The sequence below is a fragment of the Cyprinodon tularosa genome, unplaced genomic scaffold (genome assembly GCF_016077235.1).
Source record: "Cyprinodon tularosa strain WSP-4 unplaced genomic scaffold, ASM1607723v1 ctg1285, whole genome shotgun sequence".
Taxonomy (NCBI): Eukaryota; Metazoa; Chordata; class Actinopteri; order Cyprinodontiformes; family Cyprinodontidae; genus Cyprinodon; species Cyprinodon tularosa.
The window spans coordinates 63,939-89,453 of record NW_024038098.1 but is presented as its reverse complement, the minus strand read 5'-3'; the positions used below and the strand labels follow the sequence as shown (position 1 = coordinate 89,453).

Here is a 25,515-nt window from a genome sequence, read left to right as displayed (position 1 = left end):
ATAAGTGCTTTAATTATCTTATCTGATTGATGCTTCCCTAATAAATCAGCCATCTTTACTGAACTCCCCATTACCCTTTCCAGTTCTTTCCTCTCTTTTATATATTTGCTACAATAGATCAACACATGTTCTACTCCTTCGATTTCTCCATAATAACAACAATTACCCGTTGGATGTTTCCCTATTATTTTTAGTCCTGCATTTAAACTGGTATGCCCAATCCTTAACCTGTTTATCCATATTTCCTCTCTTCTACTCATTATACTGTTATATCTTATGCTAATATCTTTATGTATTTTATATAAATGTCTTCCTTTTTCTTCTAAATTCCATCTCTTCTGCCATACCTTATTTATTTTATCTTTAACAATTACTTTTATTTCTGTTCTACTTAGCGGGACATCATAATTCATTCATTTTTTTTTTATCAAGGCCTTAACTGGCACTTAAATTATTTAAATATGTTTATCGAAGTATTTATAATTCTTTAATAAAAAATGCTTATAAAAATAATTTCGTCAGATATATTATATCGCTATTAATTTGCGTGTAACTGATCATAAAGCTGTATGTGCGGAAAGGAAGCTCCAGGCGGAGAAAAAGCTAGAGGATATATATATATATACTTATATATGTGTGTGTGTGTGTGTGTGTGTGTTTACATACATACAGGAGTCATGGAACTGTGCTTACAGCTCCTTCATATATCATGTACACTAATAACTTGTGTACATGGTTCTTGTTGATGGCATTAAAATCATTTCAAATAGCATTTAAATAGCATTAAATTAGAGTCACTCATTCCTGTATGAACCCTGTGAGCGCTTAATTTAATATGACATATTAAAAAAATCCCACCATCATCCAGCATATGTTCAGTTTCTGCCCAAATATATATATATATTTTTGTAGATTTTTGTAACGGGGATAAGGATAATTCAAAACTGCTTTTTTTGAATGAATTTGTTCTCTACTCCCAAACTCAGCATCTCTTTTCATTCCTGTAATAAGAAGTTTCTTTTGAATGGATTTGATTAAAGTTTAAGTCCCTCGGTATAAAATAAATATTTTGATGGAGATGAGAAATCTGCTTCCTCGTTGGTGAATAATCAATAGTTTGGATCCAATGATTTAAATAAACGGTGTTAGTTTTTTTTTTAAGAATTGTGCTATAATTTCTAGTCACCAATCTGTTGCTGCTATATTTTAATTTGAAGAACCGGAATTTATCGATGTTCTTTTTCCTGTTTGGTGCGATTGCAATTGCGGATCTTGACCTGGCTGGACCTTATGACCACAGTGTACCAATCTTCTGATGGCTACTTCCAACAGGATAATGCGCCATGTTATAAAGTGAATCATCTCAGACTAATTTCTTGAAACTTTTTCACTTAAGTAATTGTGAATTGAGCATATTGACAGACAACATTTTATTTTTTATCTTAAATGCAGTTTTTTTTTAAATAATTACTGCTCTAAATGTATTGCTCTGTCAGCTAAAGATCTGTTTTGGTCTCTATACTTTAATTAAATAAATCAATTCAAGCTAAAATGTAAGAGGCTATACTGAGCCTGATCTCTTTGTATCAGAGATTTTCTTACCTTTTAGAAAAATGTCACTTAGAGTAAACCCCCCCTGCAACCCTGATTTGCATTTGTATAGCTCACAGCATTTTCATTTACATGTTAAAGCCTCCCCTAGAATTCCATGGGGGGGAGGCATGGGGGAACACTGCCTAAGAAAGTCCACGTCAATTTCTGACAATATACGGGAGTTTTCGGCGAAGCCTGCAAATTGCCGTAAACTGCCGCTAACCTGAAGTTCCACGACAATCTACAGTGCCGCATATTGACGGAAATCCCACTTTTCCTGCAGTGTCCTGTATGTGCACAAGGACATTCGGTTAGACATGAACAAAATCATAGACATATTTGCCCAGAAGCATCCCAGAAGGTTGACATTTGTAAACCCATTATCATCAGCATAAAGCTTGTAGTAGAGAACAATATTTGTCTGGTTTAACTTAGTTTTTTTTTTTTTTTTTTTTCAACTGTTTATTTTGTTAAAATATATTCAAAACCCCTTTGTCATACTTGAACCCAAGTCCTTGCGGTTTTTTTTTATTTCATGTTCTCTGTAAATATAATTTCTGTAAATAAAAAAGCTCCTTGTTTGATTAATTGTTGATCATTTTTTTCTTAAAACTACCTTTCAACCTTGTGCATGCTTTAAGAACCGAGAGATCCTTTTTTTTTTATTACAATAATGTAATTAATAATTATTAATTATTACAATAATAATTCCACTTATGTTCATCCATTAAAATTATCAATTAAAAACCCTTGGATGAATAATTAGGGTAGTGTGAAAGACTGAAGGTATTCTTTGGTCTTTTAGCCTCACATTGTCTTGACCCCGTGACCCCCGTGACCACGTGACCCCATGGCCCTTAGGTGCGCACCACCCTTTGAAAAATCCTGTATCCACCCCTGATCACATTTATTTTATGTCTCCGTCTTTACGACAAACGTTCTGGAAAATATTAGCGTTTCGTGTTCGTTTTGACTTCGTGTGGACGGGGCCTAAATGTGACCACTCATCATGGATAAACCATCCATCCAAATTTACCAATCATTTAGTCACAGTAGGGGACATCACAGGACAGGCCGGGCCGTTGTCCAACGGAAAACCCGAGCTTCTCTAAAAGTTAGTCAAAACTGGGGTGACCCCAGGGAAATCCCACTCTCAGCCAATCCTAGCAAGAAAAACCCTGTTTTGAATCTGACAATTATCATTACCAACTAATTAAAGAACCTTTCAGCCAATCAGGTTCTGAATCTTTCTACATTAAAGAAAAAGTGACATAAAACTTAATCTTGGTGGGTCTGGAGCTAAATTTTTCCATGTTTTTCATCAACACAAAATCAAAATAAATCAAAAGATTTAAATTAAAGGCAAATGATGAACATCACGTACAATGATGAATTCTTCCAGTGTCTCCATCACTCATCAATCTAATTAATCAATCAGAGTCCCGTATGGCCTCCTCCACAGCCCCTTTGGTCTCCAAGCTGTCTGATGGCAATGTAGATGCTGAATCTACATGGTAGTTCTCATGGAGTGTTCACAACACAGTTCAGCAATCCATTCCTCCGGGATCCTCAGACACACAGAGGGCCGGATCTATCAAAGGTTTGCGTGTATAAAAACGTGAGCTATTTCACTGCGCACGCAAAAAAATGTACAAACTAATCTATCAACAGCGTGCTAAAAGGATTAGGTCTTTAAAACGTGCTAAATAGCGCCTCTTATCCATTTAGTACTTTTTCTGCAATGAATATGCAATATGGGGCATTTACTAGCAAAAGTGCGTCTTGTGGGAGGAGAACATGTAAATACATTAATTTAGCACTCGCAAAGTGATTTATCAAACCCGAAAGCAATTGTGCTAATGGTATCTGGCTCTATATTTAACATGTTTTCCAAAGAAGGTGTAAATGGTCTGTATGCATAATTGCGCACACATGGCAGCGGTTATTGAAGGAGACATCGAAATGAAGCAAGGAGACACAGAGAACGCATTTTTTCACTCCGTATGAATATTTTTGGAATGAACCAGGACGCGATCATCAAAACATATCGTTTTTAGAGCATTGCCATTTTGGAGCTGTTGGGGGAACGCCGAATGGATTTGGAGCCAGCCACAAGGAGGACCCACGCAATACCAGATATCACAAAACTCCTTGCAACATTGCACTTTTTTGCATCTGCGTCATTCCAGCATACGGTTGCAGTGAGAGCTGGGATCTCCCAATCTCGTTTTTCAGAAGTGCTGTCCGACGTTCTAAATGCCATGTCGCCCTGACGCCCTACCGGAGAACCCCGACCTCCCCCCTGCGCCTGTGGAGCAACATGCCAATGCTGCAGGGATGCATACGCACAGTAATCTCATCGACAGTCACTTCTTGTGAGCCATTTGGTACGTGCATTTTACCACCTTAGGGAATACAGGTTGCCAAAGTTTATATATATATATATATATATATATATATATATATATATATATATATATATATATATATATATATATATATATATATATATATAGTCAACAAAAACCGTCAACATTTTAGTCTAGTTTTAGTCCGGACATAATTTTAACCTTTTACTTTTTTGTCAGCAGATTACATTTAACATTTCCTGAAATTATTTCACATTTTAACATTTTCTCTCATCTTTTTGATAAAAAATACACAATTTTAAGGGACACATGCCGACATGGAAGATGTTCTGACAATATTTGCATATATATTTTGAACATTGTTAAGGTTCAAAGACACAAACACAAATGCTTGCATTAAAACAAATAAAATACACCTGACAAAGGAAACAAATAAATAAAATGAAGTGTCTTATGAACTTAACACAAGTGCTGGCTGTTTAAAGCTAGTTCGCATAGAATAATAAAATAAATAGATTTGAGATCAATGTTGTGAAAAAAAAACCTCCAACTGATACAACAAAAGTTCTTTCCTGCCAGCTAGTTCACATGGTATATAAAGGTACAGTATTTAAGGTGAAACAAGGCATAGCTTGCTGGTCCTGAGAGTCAGATTTGTATTTGGTGTGGGCATTTAAGGAAGTTGTATAGCTGGCCTGTCATTGTTTCTGGCTGGTTGTTTGTGGGTGGTGTATCTTCAATCTGGAACATAAATTAATACAATGTCAGGATAGATGCACAGCACAACAGGAATTCCAAGTGTATAAGTAGCATATAGGTCTATTTTTTTCCTTAACAAAAACTAAGTCTCTGTAAAAACTACATTTGACCATCCATTTCAAACTCATACAAACAACCTAACTATCATTTTATGCAGGAATATATTACAGACATTTTTATGTGTGCATGCATTTTGGTTGTATTAATATTGATTAATATTGATGTTTGCATCCCAATCCCTTCAGTGGTTCCCCGAGCAATGGCTATTTTGTGTATGAAAATCTAGGTTAAAGTTGTTCTGAATTATGTGTGGCGTATTATTTTTATTTTGTCTTATCCTAATAAATAGTTTCAGTTCGTTTTAGCATTTAGCATACATGTGTAGCTGCTGAGGTGTTTTATGTTTAATGAAGCTCTAGCGGAAGTTCAATTGAAGAAACTCTGGCTTACCTCCATCCAACCAGAAGCTGATCCTTCTCCGAAGCGAGCCAATCGGCTCAAACTATTCCACCACGAAGCCAATCAGCGTCCTGCCTCCACTTTATAAACTCTCCAAATCCTCATCCCAGTCCCTCTATCCTGCAAGCACTATGTCGGATTTCGATTTAGATGACCCTGCCGGGTCCCTGCTCCTCAACCCAGAGGAACGCAACCTTTCTCCTATTCTCCCTGCTCGGAGAAGCTCCCGTCTGGCCGCTCTCCCATCTCCTTCCGCCTTACTCTCCAGAGGAATACTGCCAGGCTCCGACCTTGATTCCACTCAGTTGTCTCAACTAGCCTCCCTTCCACCTCCTCGTGACTCATCTCCATCTCCCTCGCCTTCTGCCCTTCAGTCCGCTCCGATTCCTGGCCGCAAAAGATCATCCAAGTCCTCCGCTCCCCCTGCCAAGCGCAACAGAGGCCGTCCCACATCCATCCCAGCAGCAGCCACCGTTACGCCCGCTCCTTCTCACCACGACGATGCAAACCTCGGACCCTCTTCAGCTCCTCATTCCATAGCAGCTCCTTCGACAAATCGTTCTGCCGTTGAACAGCTCTCAGCCTCCCTCCGCTCCACTCTGGTGTCACTCACTCATTCAGTCTCGACGCTGTCTGCACGCCATAACTTGGAAAATCCCCACACTGCCACGTCATCCCTGCAGCTGCCTGCTCAGACGGACATCCCCCCTCCCATCCCCTCATTCACATTAGCAAACGCCCGCCCCGGACCATCCTTGGGTAAGACGTATCCATTCATGTTTTCATTCATAATTTTCTATTTATTTATTTTATTTTTTTTAGTTCGCTCATTATGCTTTGTCTGCTTCTATTCAGGCTTACCGTATACTCCATTGCACGCTAATATTCCCTCTAGCCTCCGTTCTAAAATTATTCAAGGAAAATATGTTAATTTAGTCTCCCTCATTCTCCCCTCCCCCGAAGTCGACCACCAGGTCACTTCAGCAGGTGACGTCACAGCCTTCTTTAAATCATCCGATCCCCGTCTGACCAGAGATCTCTCTATTGGCCAATTTCTTGCCGCATTTAGTATCTACCGTGATGTTCTATGCTCAGTTTATCCCGATCGCAGAGTGGAGCTTGATACCTATTTATCTCTTATAGCAGACCTCCACCTAAAATTTGGCGACAACCTTTTCTACCTATACCATAGATCTTTCTCGTCCAAAGCAGCTTCTACACTGGTTCAATCCAGCGTCCGTTTAGATTGGTCTGTCTTGGACACTAACATTCTAATCATGCTGACGCAGTCCAATCCCTGTCCTTCCTGCGGTTCTACCGGCCACCCCAGCGCCCTCTGTCCATCTATTCCGTTTAAGTCTAGCACTCCTTCCCTCCCTTCTTTGCTCCCCTCTACTTCCAGCTTGTGCACAGACATCAGAGGTAGAAGAATCCAGGTATTTAACTCCAAACCCATTTGCAACAACTTCAATGAAAGTTTCTGTTCCTTTCCCAAGTGCTCGTTTCTCCACATTTGCAGTTTCTGCAAGGAAGCTCATCCAAAATCAGTCTGTCCTCGGCGTACTCGCTTCACAAAAAATCCTACCTTCAAACCTTAGCAGCCCGTCACCTTTCCACCACCATCGTCATTTCCGAGTTATCGTCCTGTCTCCTTCACCACCCTGACCGTACCTTCGTTAACTTCATTCTTTCCGGTCTCTCTCAAGGTTTTCATGTAGGAGTTTTCACCCCCCCCTCTCTCACCCACGTATCCCCCAATCTTCAATCTGCTCTTAAAGAACCAGATACCGTAGATCTTCTTCTTAACAAAGAAACTTCTAAAGGGTTCATGATCGGTCCCTTCAAAACCTCTCCCTTCGTTCCCTTCCGAGTTAGCCCTCTAGGAGTAGCCACCAGAAAATATTCTGGAAAAAAGAGGCTCATTCTGGATTTATCCGCCCCCCACACCGGTCATCACTCCTCGATCAATAGCCTCATCCCGCCAGCCCCATTTTCCCTTCATTACGCTTCCGTAGATCCCGCCATTCTTCTGATCAAACGCACCAGCAAAGGAGCCTGGCTAGCTAAAGCCGACATCACCGATGCATTCAAAATCGTCCCTATTCATCCCTCCCAGTGGCACCTGTTCGGCGCTAAATGGAAATCTCTTTTCTATTTTGCTGTCCGTCTGACTTTCGGGTGCAGGAGTAGTCCATGTCTCTTTGACAAAATCTCAGAAGCTCTATGCTGGATTCTCCTCAACGTCACCCATCTTCCATGCGTTCTTCATCTCCTGGACGACTTTCTTCTTATCGATCCTCCCTCTAAGTTTCCCAGTCTTTCTCTTTCCAAGCTAAAGGAGCTCGTTTCCCGCCTCGGTGTTCCCCTGTCCAAAGAGAAAACTATTGGCCCCACTACTAAAATCGAGTTTCTTGGCATCGAGCTCGATTCCGTAGCCATGATGGCATCCCTGCCCGCAGATAAACTATCTCGAATCCGTGAAATAACTCAGTCCTTTTGTTCTGCATCAGTCGTGTCCAAACGCCAACTGCTCTCCCTGCTAGGTCATCTAAATTTCGCCATGCGCATTATTCCCCAAGGTCGCTCTTTCATTTCCCGTTTACTCGATCTGGCTAATTCCGTTCCCTCCCTTCTTGATCAGGTTACACTGAACGAAGGCTGCCGTTCGGGTCTTTCCTTCTGGTCCAGTCTCCTTTCAAATTGGAACGGAAATTTTTTTCAAATTGGAAAAAAATCTTTTTTCTATGATTACATCATTCATTCTCCCGACATGCTGCAGTTTTTCACGGATGCTGCCCCATCCGTAGGTTTTGGGGGGTTCTTTCAGGACAGGTGGTTCGCGGGTTCATGGCCTCCTTCATTCAACACCCAATCATCCGCGCTGTGCGAGGTCTACCCCATAGCCATAGCTTGCCGTCTGTGGGGCCCTCTCTGGGAAAGAAAAACGCATATCTGCCTATTGCGATAACATCGCGGTAGTCGAAGCCTTAAATAAAGGTCGCTCCTCCTCCCAGTCTCTCATGCCCTTCATCAGAAGCATTACCTGGCAAGCAGTCACCAACAATTTCATTATCTCAGCGCGTCACGTTCCAGGCCATTCTAACACTACTGCTGACTCTCTCTCTCGTTTCAAATTTCAGACCTTTCGTCATCTTCGACCTACCTCCGATCTCCATCCGACCCCCGTTCCTCCCCTCGAGGAATTCACCCTCAATTAACTCACTCTCTTCATGCATATCTTCTTTCCTCCAGCTTCTACATGAAATCCGGTTTAGCTCCTTCTACTCTCAGAACCTATAACTTCGCATGGCAATTATTTGCAAAATTCTGTTCAAGTCTCATTATTCCCGTGTATCCTTTACTCATTACTTCTATCATAGCTTTCATTTCCTACTGCTTCGATAAACGCCGCTTCAAATTATCTTACATTCGCAGTTTGTTAGCCGGCATCAACTTCTTCTCCAAATGCTACAACCCTAATTCTTCTAGCCTTTTCGCTGACTACTCCATCAAGCTTCTCCTTAAAGGTCTAGCTAAACATACTTCTGGTACTTCCGACACTCGCAAGCCTATTATATTTCCGATTCTTAGGAGATTAGTGTCCACTCTTTCTACTAGCTCCTACTCGTCTTATGTTAAATCTCTGTTATCTAGTTCCTTCCTATTGGCCTTCTACGGCTTTCTGAGACCGGGAGAATTCACTTCCTCCAATAGCCACTTTAATCATTTCCACGATCTGTCCCTCTCAGATATTCGTTTTTACACTGACCATTTCAAATGATCCTTAAAACATTCTTAAGGTAAAGGCGCTTGTTCCATCTTCATCGCACGAACAGATGGCCCTCTCTGCCCCTTTCTCGCCATGATCGACTTCGTTCAAAGACGGCACTCTATGCCATCTCATTCTAAAGCGCTCTTCACCACGCCCGAGGGTCACCCTATGACCACTCGTTGGTTCCTTCATCATCTCAGGACACTTTTAGAATCATGTGGCCTACCCTCTAGTGGCTATTCCGGGCATTCATTCCGGATCGGAGCTGCTACAACAGCAGCTACACGCGGGGTTTCTGAGGCTTCCCTTCAGCAACTAGGCCGTTGGTCATCATCAGCCTACACCTCATACATCCGCCCAGAACTCTCATCAATTCTCGCGGCGCAGTGCTCTCTCAGCTCTAAGTAACTCTACTCAAATACTGGTGGTGGTTCGAACTCTTTCTCACATTACCTGACTTAACCACGATATCCGCTAACTCATCTTCCCCTTCTCCTACTCTCATCAGGTGACTACATTATGCCTTGCTTTCTGCAGTCTCATGTGGTCATTTCGCTATACTCATGCTGTCTTTATTCTAGGCTCATATTCATGCAATCTTACCTTCATATCAGGCAGCTCATGCCTTCTCATGTGTGTCTCGTCGTGTCTGGTCTGCGTCTCGTCATGCTCTTTACGCCATTTTGCTGCATTCCCTAATGCATCAATATGCACCATGTCTGTGTCTCGTCATGCGTCAGTATTTCGTCATGTCTTTGTTCATATATGTCATCATCCGCAAGATATATGTTTTATGTCATCTGCAAGAATCATCCGCAAGATATATGTTTTATGTCATCCGCAAGAATCATCCGCAAGATCATTATCAGCCTCATGCACAAGATCATTATCAGCTCATCCGCAAGATTCATTATCAGCTCATCCGCAAGATTCATTATCAGCTCATCCGCAAGATTCATTATCAGCCTCATCCGCAAGATTCATCATCATCATCATCATCATCATCATCATCACCATCATCATCATCATCATCGTAAGTTTTCGGCGCCAACCGTGGTCGCCGTCGTCAACTTCAACCTGGCTCGGTAAGCTGTTTGCAAACCTTCTCAGCTTTTCATTACGCATTCATTCTGTTACCGTAACTGCCCTACGAGCTCTCTGGCCTCGACCTCGGCTTTTTGGGGGAACATCCCTATTCTCATTCATCTACTCATGCATGTTAAGCATAATTCAGCATGTATGTTCCTGCCGAGGTCTGAGCGCCAAAGACTATACTTTCTCATCAATAAAACTCTTCTAATTATCTTTTTCTCTGTGTGAGTTTTTCAGATTGAAATGAAGCTCTAGCGGAAGTTCAATTGAAGAAACTCTGGCTTACCTCCATCCAACCAGAAGGTGATCCGTCTCCGAAGCGAGCCAATCGGCTCCGAACTATTCCACCACGAAGCCAATCAGCGTCCTGCCTCCACTTTATAAACTCTCCAAATCCTCATCCCAGTCCCACTATCCTGCAAGCACTATGTCGGATTTCTATTCAGATGACAATTCTCCCACCTCCATCCCCTTCTCCGCCATCGCAGCTGGTTCGTCCTCCTCGACACGTCTTCACCTTAACCTCAACAGAGAGTATTAATCCCAGTTGGCACCATCCCTCGTCTCACTGCATTGGTCCGGCAGAAGACCACCATGTTGAGCCCGGTTCTGCCAGAGGTTTCTTCCCAAGGGGGAGGTTTTCCTCTCCACTGTCGCTTCATGCTTGCTCATCATGGACTGTTCATGGTACCTGCACCACCAAGCAGGACCTCATATCCCGAGTCTCTGAGTGAAGCCCCGGCGTCAGCTCCCTCAGTCTTCCAGTCCCAATTCTGCTCAGCAGATCACCTTGTCAACCAGCCCATATTGAACCACCACCAGTTTCAGGCCGGGGGAACATCCCTATTCTCATTCATCTACTCATGCATGTTAAGCATAATTCAGCGTTTATATTCCTGCCGAGGTCTGAGCGCCAAAGACTACACTTTCTCATCAATAAAACTCTTCTAATTATCTTTTTCTCTGTGTAAGTTTTTCAGATTGAACTATAGTTCACTTGCAGAGATTACCTTAAGCGTCTGTCTGCTTTAATCACACTTGCAATTTAACTAAAACTATAGTTACCCGGCCAGTATAACATATCTAAGTTAGCATAAATTTAACTTCACTTAATAACTTCATCAATCAATCGCGCAAAGAATTTACAATGAAACTAATAGTGCCGTCAAAGTGACAGCTGTGGGAGATCGAGGTAAAATTAACCATATTTAATTTTTACGTTTTGATTCTATTAAAAAAAGGACGTTAAAACGAAGGGTTGTGCCATATGCCATGATCATACTTTTTGGACAGTGGGAACCAGTGTCCATATTTTATCCTGATAGGATGACCAGAGAAGAAAACGCAGCTTTGGTGAATAACAGCTGGGGGACTTCAGCAGCCCCCCCTTTTTCAGCAAAAGCAGCCACCAGCAAGTCACATGGGAGCCACCAGAGGTGTGAAAACCTACCCCCCTCCCTGTGAAGCCAGAGAAAACCATAGAGCACACAGGATTCTGCCTCTTTTGCTCTCTTTTACCCCGTTTACACTACCCTTAAAAAACTGAGCCGAGACCGGTCCGAGCTCAGTAACTGAGATAACTTGTCGTGTGTGAACGGAAACAACCTGAACTGAACCGAGATATACCCCGTTTACACTACCCTTAAAAAACTGAGCCGAGACCGGTCCGAGCTCAGTAACTGAGATAACTTGTCGTGTGTGAACGGAAACAACCTGAACTGAACCGAGATAGACATAACCGGACCGCGCTAACTGCAGACCAGTTCCCGAGGTGGGTTCGGCTCGGTTTTTTCCTGGCTCGGTTCTCTGATAACAAGAGCGCATGAGCAGAACGCGTCATCGCCGACTGGCTGAACATGCCGATTCACACTCCATTCAAGTACATCCGCGCAAGGTTGCCGTCTTCGCCTGACCCACCGCAAACACGGAAGTACAGCAATAATAATCAAGCATAACTTTCTGAATGTGACGGGCGCCGCCATTTTGATTTGCTTGATTCCCTCCTCCTTCGTCTTCTTCTTCTTGGGTTTTACGGCGGTTGACAAACAGCGTTTGGTGCATTACCGCCACCAGCTGCTTGAGTCCCTCCTTCAATCCTAGCAGTAATACCGCACATCGTCACTAGGAGGCGAGGGGTCGAGGAGTCGAGATAACCGAGATAAGTGTGACGTGTGAACGGTCGTCAAAACTGAGCTTGGCCTGGTTACCGATCCAAGCTCGGACCGGTCTCGGCCTGGATCGGTTTTTCAAGGGTAGTGTAAATGGGGCTATAGACATAACCGGACCGCGCTAACTGCAGACCAGTTCCCGAGGTGGGTTCGGCTCGGTTTTTTCCTGGCTCGGTTCTCTGATAACAAGAGCGCATGAGCAAAACGCGTCATCGCCGACTGGCTGAACATGCCGATTCACACTCCATTCAAGTACATCCGCGCAAGGTTGCCGTCTTCGCCTGACCCACCGCAAACACGGAAGTACAGCAATAATAATCAAGCATAACTTTCTGAATGTGACGGGCGCCGCCATTTTGATTTGCTTGATTCCCTCCTCCTTCGTCTTCTTCTTCTTGGGTTTTACGGCGGTTGACAAACAGCGTTTGGTGCATTACCGCCACCAGCTGCTTGAGTCCCTCCTTCAATCCTAGCAGTAATACCGCACATCGTCACTAGGAGGCGAGGAGTCGAGATAACCGAGATAAGTGTGACGTGTGAACGGTCGTCAAAACTGAGCTTGGCCTGGTTACCGATCCAAGCTCGGACCGGTCTGGGCCTGGATCGGTTTTTCAAGGGTAGTGTAAATGGGGCTTTTGTCTCTTTTGCTCCTTCTGCTCCTGCGCTCAAAGCTGGGGCCCACTGTGGCCCACAGTGGAGATGCGGACCCCAGGGGAACCAGATCCCCAGAACCATCAAGGATGAGTCAGAACTCTTCAGAACCTGACTGCTGCAAACAGAACTTTCTTGGCATTGTGCTGCAATTACTAAATCAATATACAATTAAGACAATAAAGAGACAAAAATGTGTTAATTTATGTTGCCTAACAAAACCTATACAACAGAAAACATTTGTCTTAACACATAGATTTGTACAGAAGCGGATTAGGGCCACTGGAAAAAAAAAAGTTAACTGATTTTTTAATTTTATTTCAGTTTAACATGGGAAAAAGTCAGAATTCTGACTTTTTTTCTCAGAATTCTGACTTTAATCTCTATAATCTAATTTAATTTTTATTGTCAGAATTCAGTTAGAATTCTGAGATTAAAGTCAGAATAAAACTTTCAGAATCAGGTTTATTGCCATTGTTAGTGAAGGAGATCACAAACTAGGAATTTTTTGTGGTACAATTGTGCAACATGAAACATATAATATGGAATAGGTAAATAAAATTATAAAAATATCTAAAAACTGTGGGTATACGTCATGCAATAAAATAGACTAATATATACACTTAAGATAAAAATATGGATATAAAATATAAAAAGTAAAATAGCATCTTACAAGGAGACAACTAGTTTATCAGGTGACCAGTCAGCAAAAATGCTTGTTTGGTGCTGCTGAATGAGACATTTTAATGCACAACAAAATGATTTTGATTGATCTGTATATTAACTGGCTAATGGGGCACGGAAGAAGCAGCCTGTCAGCGACCGTTCCTGCTATCTGAAGACGCTTACTGAACTGCTATGACCCCCGCTCTACACGGACTCCGGTCTTACCGTTGCGGAGCGGTGGGTGCAGCGCCGCAGTGATTCCAAGTCATTAAAAAGACGTAAACCTCTCTCACCGGCTGCTGAGCTGTCCGGCTGCGGTTACCGAGACACTCCGGCGCTGCAGAAAATTCTGATGCTGCGCATCTAGCATGCCCTGCGGGCGACCGTGCGAGTTCACGTGACAAAGGAAGAGAGATAGGCTGGTCCGGTGTGCGTAAGGCAGTGGCTCATTTGGGGCATTGTTTCAGTCGTTTTTAATGACTCAGGCTTTCAAAAGATCATTTCAAAACTGACCTTAGTAAAATCTTTATAATATCAATAATAAAAAAAATAAAAATAAAAAAAAAACGAGTTTCAAAAGGGCATTTTCTTTGATAAAGGGCAATCTTCCCAGTGCTTTAGCACCACCTAGTGTCTATGTATGCACGCCTCTGCATTTTAGTATTATCATTAGGAAAAAGGGGTAATGAGCAATTGTGTGAAAATATTGAAGCAACAAGTCAAACAGCAGACCTGAAGTTAAGCATGGGCATGAATGTGTCTTTCAAATGGACAATGATCAGCCATGTTTGAAAGTACAAATAATAATGAGAAACCATGTTGACATAAACTTAGTGTAGCTATGACCAAATGTACTGACTACTAAACTCTCATTGGTACAATCATGTAAGAGCTAAATCATGACCAGAAACACAAAACTCCTTCATGCAGTCATAAAAGTAGAATCCTGCTGTTGTTGTGAGATGAAGCAAAATATGTTACAAAGTCTAAGCACTGAAGAATTTCATTTTGGATGCGATGACTTGTGTATTTTGCATTGCCAAATCCTCTATTTTTTTTTTTTATTAACTGATCATGTTTTGCTATTTCTTTCAATATAGCCAAAAAGTTTCCCTTATTTTTAGAGTCCTCAGACTCTCGAGGACCCCTTTGAGCTATATTTTGTGTTGCAGTCAACAGAAGAACATTGGCTATTGTTTTAATATAATACCGGTTTTCTTCTACCACTTTTTTCCGGTTTGCCATTATAGAACTTAGCATGGTTGTAATTCCCTCATTAGCCTTTTTATATTGACTCCATGCATACATTGCATTTACATGGAGCTCTGACTTTCAGTGAAGTTTAAATCCAGTGTCCTTGTACAATGCATTTTTCCAATTACAGAAGCCAGAATGCGAGGCAAAGAAACTGTCTGGTGCATTAGGCAAGGAAAAATGCCTACAGGCAAAGCAGTAGGAATGGTCTTTAATAACAGAATATTCTAACAAAGAATAGTCCTTGTACCAGGAGCTGTGAAAATACCTCTTTCTCATTGCAATCTGGGTTCTGGGAAGGTTTTTCGAACTTGGCTGAACAGGGGCCTGTTCTTTGAACCTTGAAATATCTGGAATAGAAACATAATGGTCATATAAACACAATTGACTTGACCATTATGTCATGTAAATTGAGCAACTACTAAGCAGGTGTTTGTCTAAGTAAAATTACCACCGGGTTCTTTTTGAGCCGTAAAAGGAGTGCTGGACGCAGCTGAGATGAGGTCAGTGGGATCTCCTGCAACTGGCCCTTCTGGCTCCTCATCATCCTGGTCAGATGCAGAGCTCTCTGTGTTATAAAAGAAAAGAAAAAAGAAAAAGATAAAAGAAAAATCTAATAAAATGACAAAACCAAAAACACAAGAATTGAAAGAAATTTAAAATTTTATGTAAAACATAAAACAAAAGGAGTAAAAAGATTAAATTGTCCCAAAGTTCCTGCCCTTTCCTGGGGAATCTGAGCCTTTGACAAAGTGTTCTCGTTTATTATTCCATATGTGCTACTTTCATAGAATATTATTAGTAATAATCAGTGAAAATAGCAAATGTTATCAGTGGGGAACCTAAATGGAGCCTGCTTGTACTCATTTTACCTTACAAGCTGGCTCCATTAGGATTATCTTTCACAGGACAGAAAGACAGAGCAGAACACGACTTTATGAGCAGAATTTCTTGACTTTGTGGCCAGAAGATAAAAATATTTCCCCTGTAATAATATTGGCCAGAAGTAGCTAGTCTGATTGTTATTGTCTTATCTTGGCTAGTATTTTTCATTCTGTGTAGTTTTTCTAATGAGAGAGCCAATCAGAAATCGCTTTTAGAAAGTGCATTACAGACCAGAGGATTTTGGCAGGTCAGACAATCGGGAAATGTTACTCATGATCCATTCTGTCTGATAAAACGGTTCACCACGATGTATACTTTTTTTATTTTTTTAATTATTTACAATCCGTTTTTATCCTCACTGACATAGTTCAGTCAGACGTGAGTGATAAACACACTGAAACACGTCAGTATCTTCACAATACTTTTTGCTTCTGAGTACATTATGAGTCTGACTGGCCTGACTCGCTCACTAAGGCGGCTACAACTGTAACCTTGCTAGCTTGCTGCTGTCAACTTTTTTTTTGTTTTGTTTTTTATCAGTTAACCACTCTAAAACTTACCTTTGAAGTCAGATTATGAGTCTTGAAGTCAAATCGACTGAATTCCACTTGGCTGTACAATATTTCTTTATCACCTCTTCACGGGTCTCCTTTTCTGTTGGAAGACTGTTGGATCAACTCTGCTGTGTCCAAATGGCATATCGCCCCCTGCTGGTTTTGAGCGTGTAGCTGTCACAAGTGTCACAACCCACTGTGATAAATACTGCCACCTACTTTGCAGGAATGACCGAGTGTCGTGACATGTCAATCATCTGGGGGGGCCAATCGCCACTGTCAGGAAGTCCACAAACTGTAGTTAAAAGCCTTCAGCTGATCCAAAGTGCTGAAGCCAGAATTCCGATGAAAATTAAAAAGAGAGATCATATCTCATCTATCCTAACTTCTCTTTATTGGCTTCCTGTTAAATCAACAATAGAACTTAAAATCCTCCTCACATATAAAGTCTTAAATATCCAAGCTCCATCTTATATCAGACATCTGACTGTTCCTTGTGTCCCAAAAGAGCACTACACTCTCAATCTGCAGGTTTACTAGTGGTTCCTAGAATTTCTAAAAGTATAATGGGAGGCAGATCTTTTAGTTATCAGGCTCCCCTACTGTGGAACCAACTACCAGTTTTAGTCCGTGAGGCAGAAAACCTGTCTACTTTTAAGGGTAGTCTTAAAACTTTCCTTTTTGATAAAGCTTATGGTTAGAATGGCTAAAGTTCTCCTAACTTATCTCTATAGTTATGCTGCTATAGGCGTAGGCTTCTGGAGGACATAGGGATCCCTATTCCATCATTCTGCTTCATTTTATATCTCTTGTCCCACTCTGCAGAATCTGTTAGTTCAATCTGTAACGTTATGGTCTCTCTGCTTTTCTCATAGTAGCTTTCCTGTTTGACTGTGACACCATCCTGGAGAGAAATATCAGCTGTGCTGCTGCCATCAACACCTTTGTTTATAGATGTTGGAGATTGGCCTGTTTTCCAGTGTAGTCCTGTTTCTCTGACTGTGACTGGCTGGATGTGCTCTCTTCATCCTTTGATATCGGAGTTGGCTCGGAGCTCGTCTGCCTGGCTGTGTGTTTCCTGGATGGGGCCACCTTTTACAGCTGCTTTTTGTGTCTCTGCTTCTGTTTCCTTGTACCCCAGTCAGCCTCGGCAGATGGCTGCTAATGCTGAGCCTGGTTCTGCTGGAGGTTTCTTCCTGTTAAAATGGAGTTTTCCCTCTCCACTGTCACTACAAGCATGCTTAGTGTGAGGAATTGCCTTAAAGTTAATGAGTCTATGCAAACAACTGGTTTTCCTAAAATAAAAATAACTTTGAATTAATTTGACTGTATGATCTGGTGAACTGTAAAGCGCCTTGAGATTATGTGTGTTCTGAATTGGCGCTATATAAATAAACTGAATTGAATTGATAAGCATAACCCTTTGGACCAGTGGATACAAAATGTTCTATGCTATCCCTGTTCATTGCTCAATTCCTCATAAATTGGCGCTATATATAAACTGTATTGAACTGAATATGGTTTCACACAGTACTGACCACTTGTTTTAATTACAAGAGCATACTTTGCTAGAAGTGTGTAACCAGACTCTATAACCCAGTTATTTTCAATTCCAAATTTTCTTTACACCAGTTATTTACTTGGGATTAAAATCTAGCGGCTTGTAATCCCACACTAGTGTCAAACCAACCAAGCAAACACCTGTCTATCATAAAAGAACAAACTCTGCTAGAGGTCTGTTACCAGACTCTGAACCCCAATTATTTCCAATTCTAAAATGCCTCTATAGCAGGGGTGGGCAATTCCAGTTCCTGGGGGCCAGTATCTCAAAACTTTTAGATCCATCCCTGGTTTTAACACACCTGAATCAAATGGCTGAGTAATGCAGTCAGTTCTTCCAGAATCCTCTCAATTATGTAATTACTTGATTGAGGTGGGATGACCCAAAGGTACATCTAAAAGTTGCAGGATACCAGTCCTTAGAGAATGAAATTGCCCACCCATCTTTGTGAGTGATCCTTACTCCACTCATCTATTTTGTATTACAAGCCACTGATGACTAATCAGGTACTACTTTCACACAGAAGAACCAATTTCTATGAACAAAAAAAAAAAAAAAAAAACTAGAGCTAGAGCTCTTTAACCAGTCCCTAGAACCCAAGCATTGCCAATTCAATAAAACCATTAGAGTGATTTGCATACTGCTGCTATTTATTCTGTTCCTTGTGTGCAAACAGGCACTTAACTCCGAGGGGCTATACAGCTGCGCCTAAGTGAGTTGTGTCCTTGTTTTGTAGCCTTGTGTGGGACACTCAAGAACAGATCGCCTTGTGCAAAGAAACTCTTTTATGATACCAATGAAAGTACTTAAGATATTGTGAAATGTTTATTTAACTCAAGAGGGAGAATTGCAAAGCATTCAGGGAAGGTTCTAAAGAAAAATCTTTTGTGTTTTCCTGTTTTGCGTTTTCCAAAGTTTATTTTAGGTTAAACCAGGAGTAGAACATTTTTATCAGCTTGCCATTAAGTGCACAACTTCAAGGTTAACAAAATGCAATCTTGTGTCAGAAAAGTCAACTCCAAAAAACTGAACACATTTTTTTTTATTTGCTGATCAAAAGATGGAACAGGTCACTAAAACAGCTATCAAACTGGAAGAAATCGTTCAGGAGAAGGAGCCTGCTCTGTCATGGTGAGACTAGAACTTTGGAATGAATCAGGCAGGCTCCTGGCATGTTCCACCAGTGCATAGGAATCTCTGATGTCTGTAAGGCCAAACCAGAAGACGGTCCATACTCCATTTACAAAGCTGCCATCACAGTGCCTAAAGTACCTGGACAGATAAAATATAAAATCAATCGGAGGGTATTACCCTTATAGCAAAAGCAAATGTTATATCAAAACACAAAAATGTTAACATAATGTCCAAGGACTAAACAAGTTGTTGAAGCAAGACTGCAAGCCTTTTTTTCTCTTTTTTTTTTTGCAAGATCTTTTCAAAATATCGAAAAATTTTTGAAGCATTATTTCTTGTTATTTACTTTAGATTGATTTAATACTGAAGTACTCTGCTTGAGATAATTCTTCCTTGCTTCACTTGACTCTGAAATATACAGGTGCTGGTCATAAAATTAGAATATCATGAAAAAGTAGATTGATTTCAGTAATTCCATTTAAAAAGTGAAACTTGTATATTATATTCATACATTACATACAAACTCATATATTTCAGATGTTTATTTTGTTTAATTTTGATGATTACAAATGACAACAAATGAAAATCTCAAATTCATCATATCAGAAAATTAGAATATTACTGAAGACCAATAAAAACAAAGGATTTATAGAAATGTTGGCCAACTGAAAAGTATGAACATGAAAAGTATGAGCATGTACAGCACTCAGTATTTAGTTGGGCCTCCTTTGGCCTGTATTACTGCAGCAATGCGGCGTGGCATGGAATCGATCAGTCTGTGGCACTGCTCAGGTGTTATGATAGCCCAGGTTGCTCTAATAGTGGCTTTTAGCTCTTCTGAATTGTTGGGTCTGGTGTATTGCATCTTATTCTTCACAATACCCCATAGATTTTCTATGGGGTTAAGGTCAGGAGAGTTTGCTGGCCAATTAAGAACAGGGATACCATGGTCCTTCAACCAGGTACTGGTAGCTTTGGCACTGTGTGCAGGTGCCAAGTCCTGTTGGAAAATGAAATCTGCATCTCCAAAAAGTTGGTCAGCTGCAGGAAGCATGAAGTGCTCTAAAACTTCCTGGTATGTGGCTGCGTTGACCCTGGACCTCAGAAAACACAATGGACCAACACCAGCAGATGACATGGCACCCCAAACCATCACTGACTGTGGAAACTTTACACTGGACTTCAAGCAACGTGGATGAAGTGCCTCTCTTCTTTTCCTCCAGACTCTGGGACCTTGATTTCCAAAGGAAATGCAAAATTTACTTTCATCAGAGAACATGACTTTGGACCACTCACCAGCAGTCCAGTCCTGTTTCTCTTTAGCCCAGGCAAGACGCTTCTGACGCTGTCTGTGGTTCAAGAGTGGCTTGACACAAGGAATGCGACAGCAGAAACCCATGTCTTTCATACGTCTGTGTGTGGTGGTTCTTGAAGCACTCACTCCAGCTGCAGTCCACTCTTTGTGAATCTCCCCCACATTTTTGAAGGGGTTTTGTTTCACAATCCTCTCCAGGGTGCGGTTATCTCTCTTGCTTGTACACTTTTTTCGACCACATCTTTTCCTTCCCTTCGCCTCTCTATTAATGTGCTTGGACACTGAGCTCTGTGAACAGCCAGCCTCTTTAGCGATGACCTTTTGTGTCTTGCCCTCCTTGTGCAAGGTGTCGATGGTCGTCTTTTGGACAACTGTCAAGTCAGCAGTCTTCCCCATGATTGTGTAGCCTATAGAACTAGACAGAAAGACCATTTAAAGGCTTTTGCAGGTGGTTTGAGTTAATTAGCTGATTAGAGTGTGGCACCAGGGGCCATCAATTTTGAACCTTTTCACAATATTCTAATTTTCTGATATGATGAATTTGAGATTTTCATTTGTTGTCATTTGTAATCATCAAAATTAAACAAAATAAACATCTGAAATATATGAGTTTGTATGTAATGTATGAATATAATATACAAGTTTCACTTTTTAAATGGAATTACTGAAATCAATCTACTTTTTCATGATATTCTAATTTTATGACCAGCACCTGTATTTGCAGGAAATTGTGGTTGACTCAATAATAAGATGCCATATATCAGCAAAATAATCCAATATTATTCCTTCACCATGCCCAGAAGCAAACACACTATGGAGCAGTGGTGCAAGTCTCCCTGGGAGGCCTGGGTTCAAATTCAAGTTGTGGCAACTGGTGTTAAAACTTTGCCAAGTCTGATGAGAAATTAATGTTTACTCGATCTGGTGAGTAGCTAAGAGAACAAAAACATTCTTTATCTTTTGGCAAGCCTTCTGAGATTAAGCTTTTAGTTTTAAAAACAAATAAAAGTGCAGGATAGCTTGGTAAAAAGAAAAATGGTTTTGCATATGAATGATCTCTCTCCATAACATATTTTGTTTGAGAATGGCCTTTAATCCTTCCTGCTTTTAATGAGACGAACAACTGTTTCTGATTATTGTAGATGTCTTTACTTTTTGACATTTTGTTAACAGGTGCTTGTTTTCTGCAGACCATTATACTTCAACATTCCTGTTATCTTAGATGCCCCAATCTTTCCGTTTTATAAGTATATAAAACTTAGGGTTGCATCTTTATTGGGATGGGAATTTAAGATTAGAAATAATTTTTTGTAGGGACTTCATATTTGACCAGATGAAGAGCCAATAACAGTTGACAGGTTAATTAGCTAAAGCCTGAAAATATGAGACACTGGTATCGATTTCACACTTAGGGACCCTGGTATCGAGTTCACACTTAAACTATAATAAACACTAATAAACTAAGTCTGAAATATTAACATGTTCCAGGATGTTTAATGATTTTTTAGGTTTGTTCTGTGCATTCAGGGGCTCGAGTAGCTAGGGCTACTACTCCTGGAGCCTATCCAAGCGACGTCACAATACTTAAAAAAAATTCTAGCTACCTCACAGCCTCCAGATGAGCCAGGGGGAAAAGCCAGATTTCGTACACGACCGGGAGTCACTCTGAGAGGATAGTAGGATGAGAAAGGCCCCTTGGAACCAACCCTTGGATCGAAATAAGGGGGGGGGCAATGTTGCCTGCCCCTTTTCAGGCAAAGCTAATATTATGTTCTGGAGGTTGCAGTTGTATGTGTTAGCATGAATGCTTCACCAGTTGAAAATAACGGAACAAGCATTTCATCATTTATGTGTTGTATAAATAAAGAGCTTTGCAACTGGACCTTGGTTTCAGCATGAGTTACGTACCTGCTCGCAAACACACAACAATATCAAGGTGAAAGTCATCATTAGTGTAGACCCAGCTCCCAACCCAACTTTAAGAATAGATCAATAGAGATTTTTTTTTTATCACCCAATAACAGTCTGGTGTTAGCACAGGACGTTAACGCCGATAACTGTCTTTCTGTCTGAAATAAGTAATTGAGCACCCTACTATTTTGCAATCTCTTCCACTTATCATGGAAAGTTTTGAAATTGTTATTGTTGGTGGATATCCACTGTTCAGAAATCACAATTTATGATTTTTTTAATTATTTATTTTTATGATACTGCTGCAAATAAGCATTTGAACACCTGAGAAAATCAATGTCAATATTTATTTTAGGTACAGTAGCCTAAAGTAGTTTGTAATTACAGAGGTCAACGTTTCTTGTAGTGTTTCACCGGGTTTGCACAAACTGAAGGAGGTATTTTGACCTACTTCTCAACGCAGATCTTCTCTAGATCAGTCAGATCTCTTTTTTGTCACTGAGAGTTTGAGTTCCTTCCAAAGATTCTCTGTTGGGTTTAGGTCTGGAGACTGGATATGCCATGCCATAACCTTGATATGCATCTTACAGACCTAGTTCTTGGTTATCCTGGCTGTGTGTTGCGGGTCATTGTCGGTCTCGACCCATCTTCAATGTTCTAAATGAGGCAACGTTGCTACCACTCCATTCTTTACACTAGGGATGCTGTTCTTGGAATGATATTCTTGACAGTCATGTTTAGCTTCCTCCATTTTCTAATGATTGCTGCAATAGTGGACCTTTTTCCATGAAGCTGCTTTGGAATTTCTCCGTAGCCCTTTCCAGCCTTGCGGAGGAGTACAAATTTGACTACTGTAGGATGGAGGTGGACATTTAGCAGAAAAACTAAGAGGTTCTTGAGGGTCAGAATTATAGCTGATAGACAGGTTTTGAAGTACATATTTGCAGCTGTATCTGCATATACACACACACACACACACACACACACACACACACACACACACACACACACACACACACATATATATGTGTATAAATATATTTTTTCACACTCTGTGTAAGTGACAAACCATGGATTGATCCTGTTTGTAGCTTTGGACCTCCAGAACAATTTGCCCAGGTCCTGTCGGATACATTCCCAGAGTATGTGACTGGTGCCTTGTCCCTGCTTACTGCTTCTCACCACAAACTTGTCCAGGTAGGGGGTCCCACCATTCACTGGCTCAATCGTTATGATGGCTGCTGCACTGTAGCTGGGAAATATATTCATGCAAAACATATTCAGATTCATATTCAAATTCAAATGTCTGGTATTGTCTTATGTACAAAAGCCTAAACTGGTATTGTTAGGATACAGAATCATATTTTTAAGTTAAATTGCAAAAAATGTTATGTAAATTATATTCAGTGTCTTTCCTGGATTGGGCCACGTTTTGAACTACTTGAGTTATCTTTCGTATATCTGCAAATTTTTTGTATGTCTGTTTTAGGGTGGCCATTTTTAAAGCACCAAAAAGGAAGACATTGTGCGGCATATCAATAAATTACTAAGGTGTACATAAGAAGCGGGTGAAGTCACATTTATAGTACAATTCTTAGTAGTTTAAAGAGGCCGTTGTGTAGCTAAATAGAACAAAATATTAAATAAATGTAAAAAAGAATTGGTTCCAAGCATTTGTATTTATTTGATACATTGTGGTGTTTAAAAAGTGACCACCAAGATGAATCTTGGTGATGAACCACAAAGCATAAGATGTGTGGACTTAAAATGTTAAAAAACTGCTGCACGTTTATTACTTTTATGTTAATCCGTACTTGCACGCCATTCAATTGCAGCTTTTCCACGACTGCTTATGCCCACATCGCATCAACAAAGTGGCAGAAACTATGGAATGAATCTCACTACCTTTGGTCATAAATTCACGCTCTTTTGTCCATTCTGGGTTAAACGATGTCCTGGTTTTGACAGGACACTAACTTTAATACTTAGCATCAGTGATTCTGATTCTTGTTTACTTTTGTAACCAATGACAAGCAGCTCTTTATCTGACACGGCACCACTCTTATCTAATCATCTGTTAGATCAGATAGTGATGCATTTTTGATGATTGGATATTGTGTCGCAGCCCAGCAAAAAAAAAAAAAAAATAAAAAATCTGCTCTGCAAGTCTAGTGCCTCATAAAGGAGGACAAATAAACGTCCGGCTGGACGCCGGACAGAGCAATGAAAATCCAGACTGTCCGTCCTAAAGCCGGACATCTGGCCACCCTAGTCTGTTTCCATCTCCTTGAACCCAGGTTGGCATCTGCAGAAGGTCGTTCACATCTGCTGCGAGTTTCTTCCTGTAAAAGGGGGGAATTTTCCTCTCCAATGTTATGACAAGCATGCTTGATGAGAGGGATTGCTGAAGAGTAGATGACAAAATGGAAGTGAAAATCGAGTAGGTTTCCCTGACAGAAACATTTGGCCAATCCAGTTGTTTTGTCTTAAGATGAGTTATCTTGTGAACTGGCGTAATTTAAACAACCTGAATTGAATTGTTTCATTTTTAGGTTGTTTTGCAGTTTATTTCATTTTATTTGTTTACGGATCATGTTTTATTCTAGCTAGCCAGCCGCTGGTGTTGCTGCTATTTTCCACATATGCATTACTGTAAAATAGTCTACAGCTGTTATTGATTTCTTGTTTAGAGTGTTATATTGTACAGTACAAACGCCTACTTGTTTTATTTTTCTTTGTGTTATTTTTATACATTTTTCTAAGGTACAAATTTGTGTGACCACTTCTACTCTAACCCTTGTTTCTGTAAGCAGCACAATTTTCCCATTGTTGGACAATAAAGATAGGAGGATTAGCTTATAAAACAATACCCAAAGCCTTGCAGGAACTGTTCAATATATCACCTGAAACTGTATATAATATTGAAAACCTACAAAGACATGAAGGATATTTACTTTTAAGATCACAAAATAATGCACTGTTCCAATAAATGTAAACACCAAATTGAAGTCTGTAGTTAACATACATCATAAAAATGGTTGAGTGCTATCAAAACTGCACTGCAATGTATCGTATTTACAATCTTTACTTTAGAAACCTTGTTATGGACTATGTGAACAAACCCTTCGGAGAGGTAAATGCAGTGCATCCGTCCCTTCAGAGAATCGATGTAATCTTTCCTCAGAGTTTTATCAAATGACTTGTTGATGAGAGTCAGCAGACGCTCCGTATCGATCTCATCCAGAGAGCTGTACCTGCACATTCAGAGAAATGAAAACATAGGGTAAGTTTGTGTGTTTAAAGCCGGATGTACACTGTGCGATTTTTGGGGCGATTTTCCAGTCGTGCGAAAATCTTTCGTACCGGTCCGTG

At 40.7% G+C, this 25,515-nt stretch overlaps 1 protein-coding gene across 1 annotated transcript in view; it reads right to left on the bottom strand.

Annotated features, from left to right (window-relative positions):
• Nucleotides 1-18,806: 18,806 nt before the first annotated feature.
• Nucleotides 18,807-25,515, bottom strand: part of nags (N-acetylglutamate synthase) — a 31,357-nt gene continuing 24,648 nt past the window's right edge. Inside the window, exons 6-8 of the mRNA XM_038276874.1 lie at nucleotides 25,266-25,397; nucleotides 23,213-23,395; nucleotides 18,807-19,055 (exon numbers count right to left, since the gene is read on the bottom strand). Coding sequence (XP_038132802.1) covers nucleotides 18,869-19,055; nucleotides 23,213-23,395; nucleotides 25,266-25,397 — 502 coding nt within the window. The 3' untranslated portion in view covers nucleotides 18,807-18,868. The remainder of the gene's footprint in view (nucleotides 19,056-23,212; nucleotides 23,396-25,265; nucleotides 25,398-25,515) is intronic.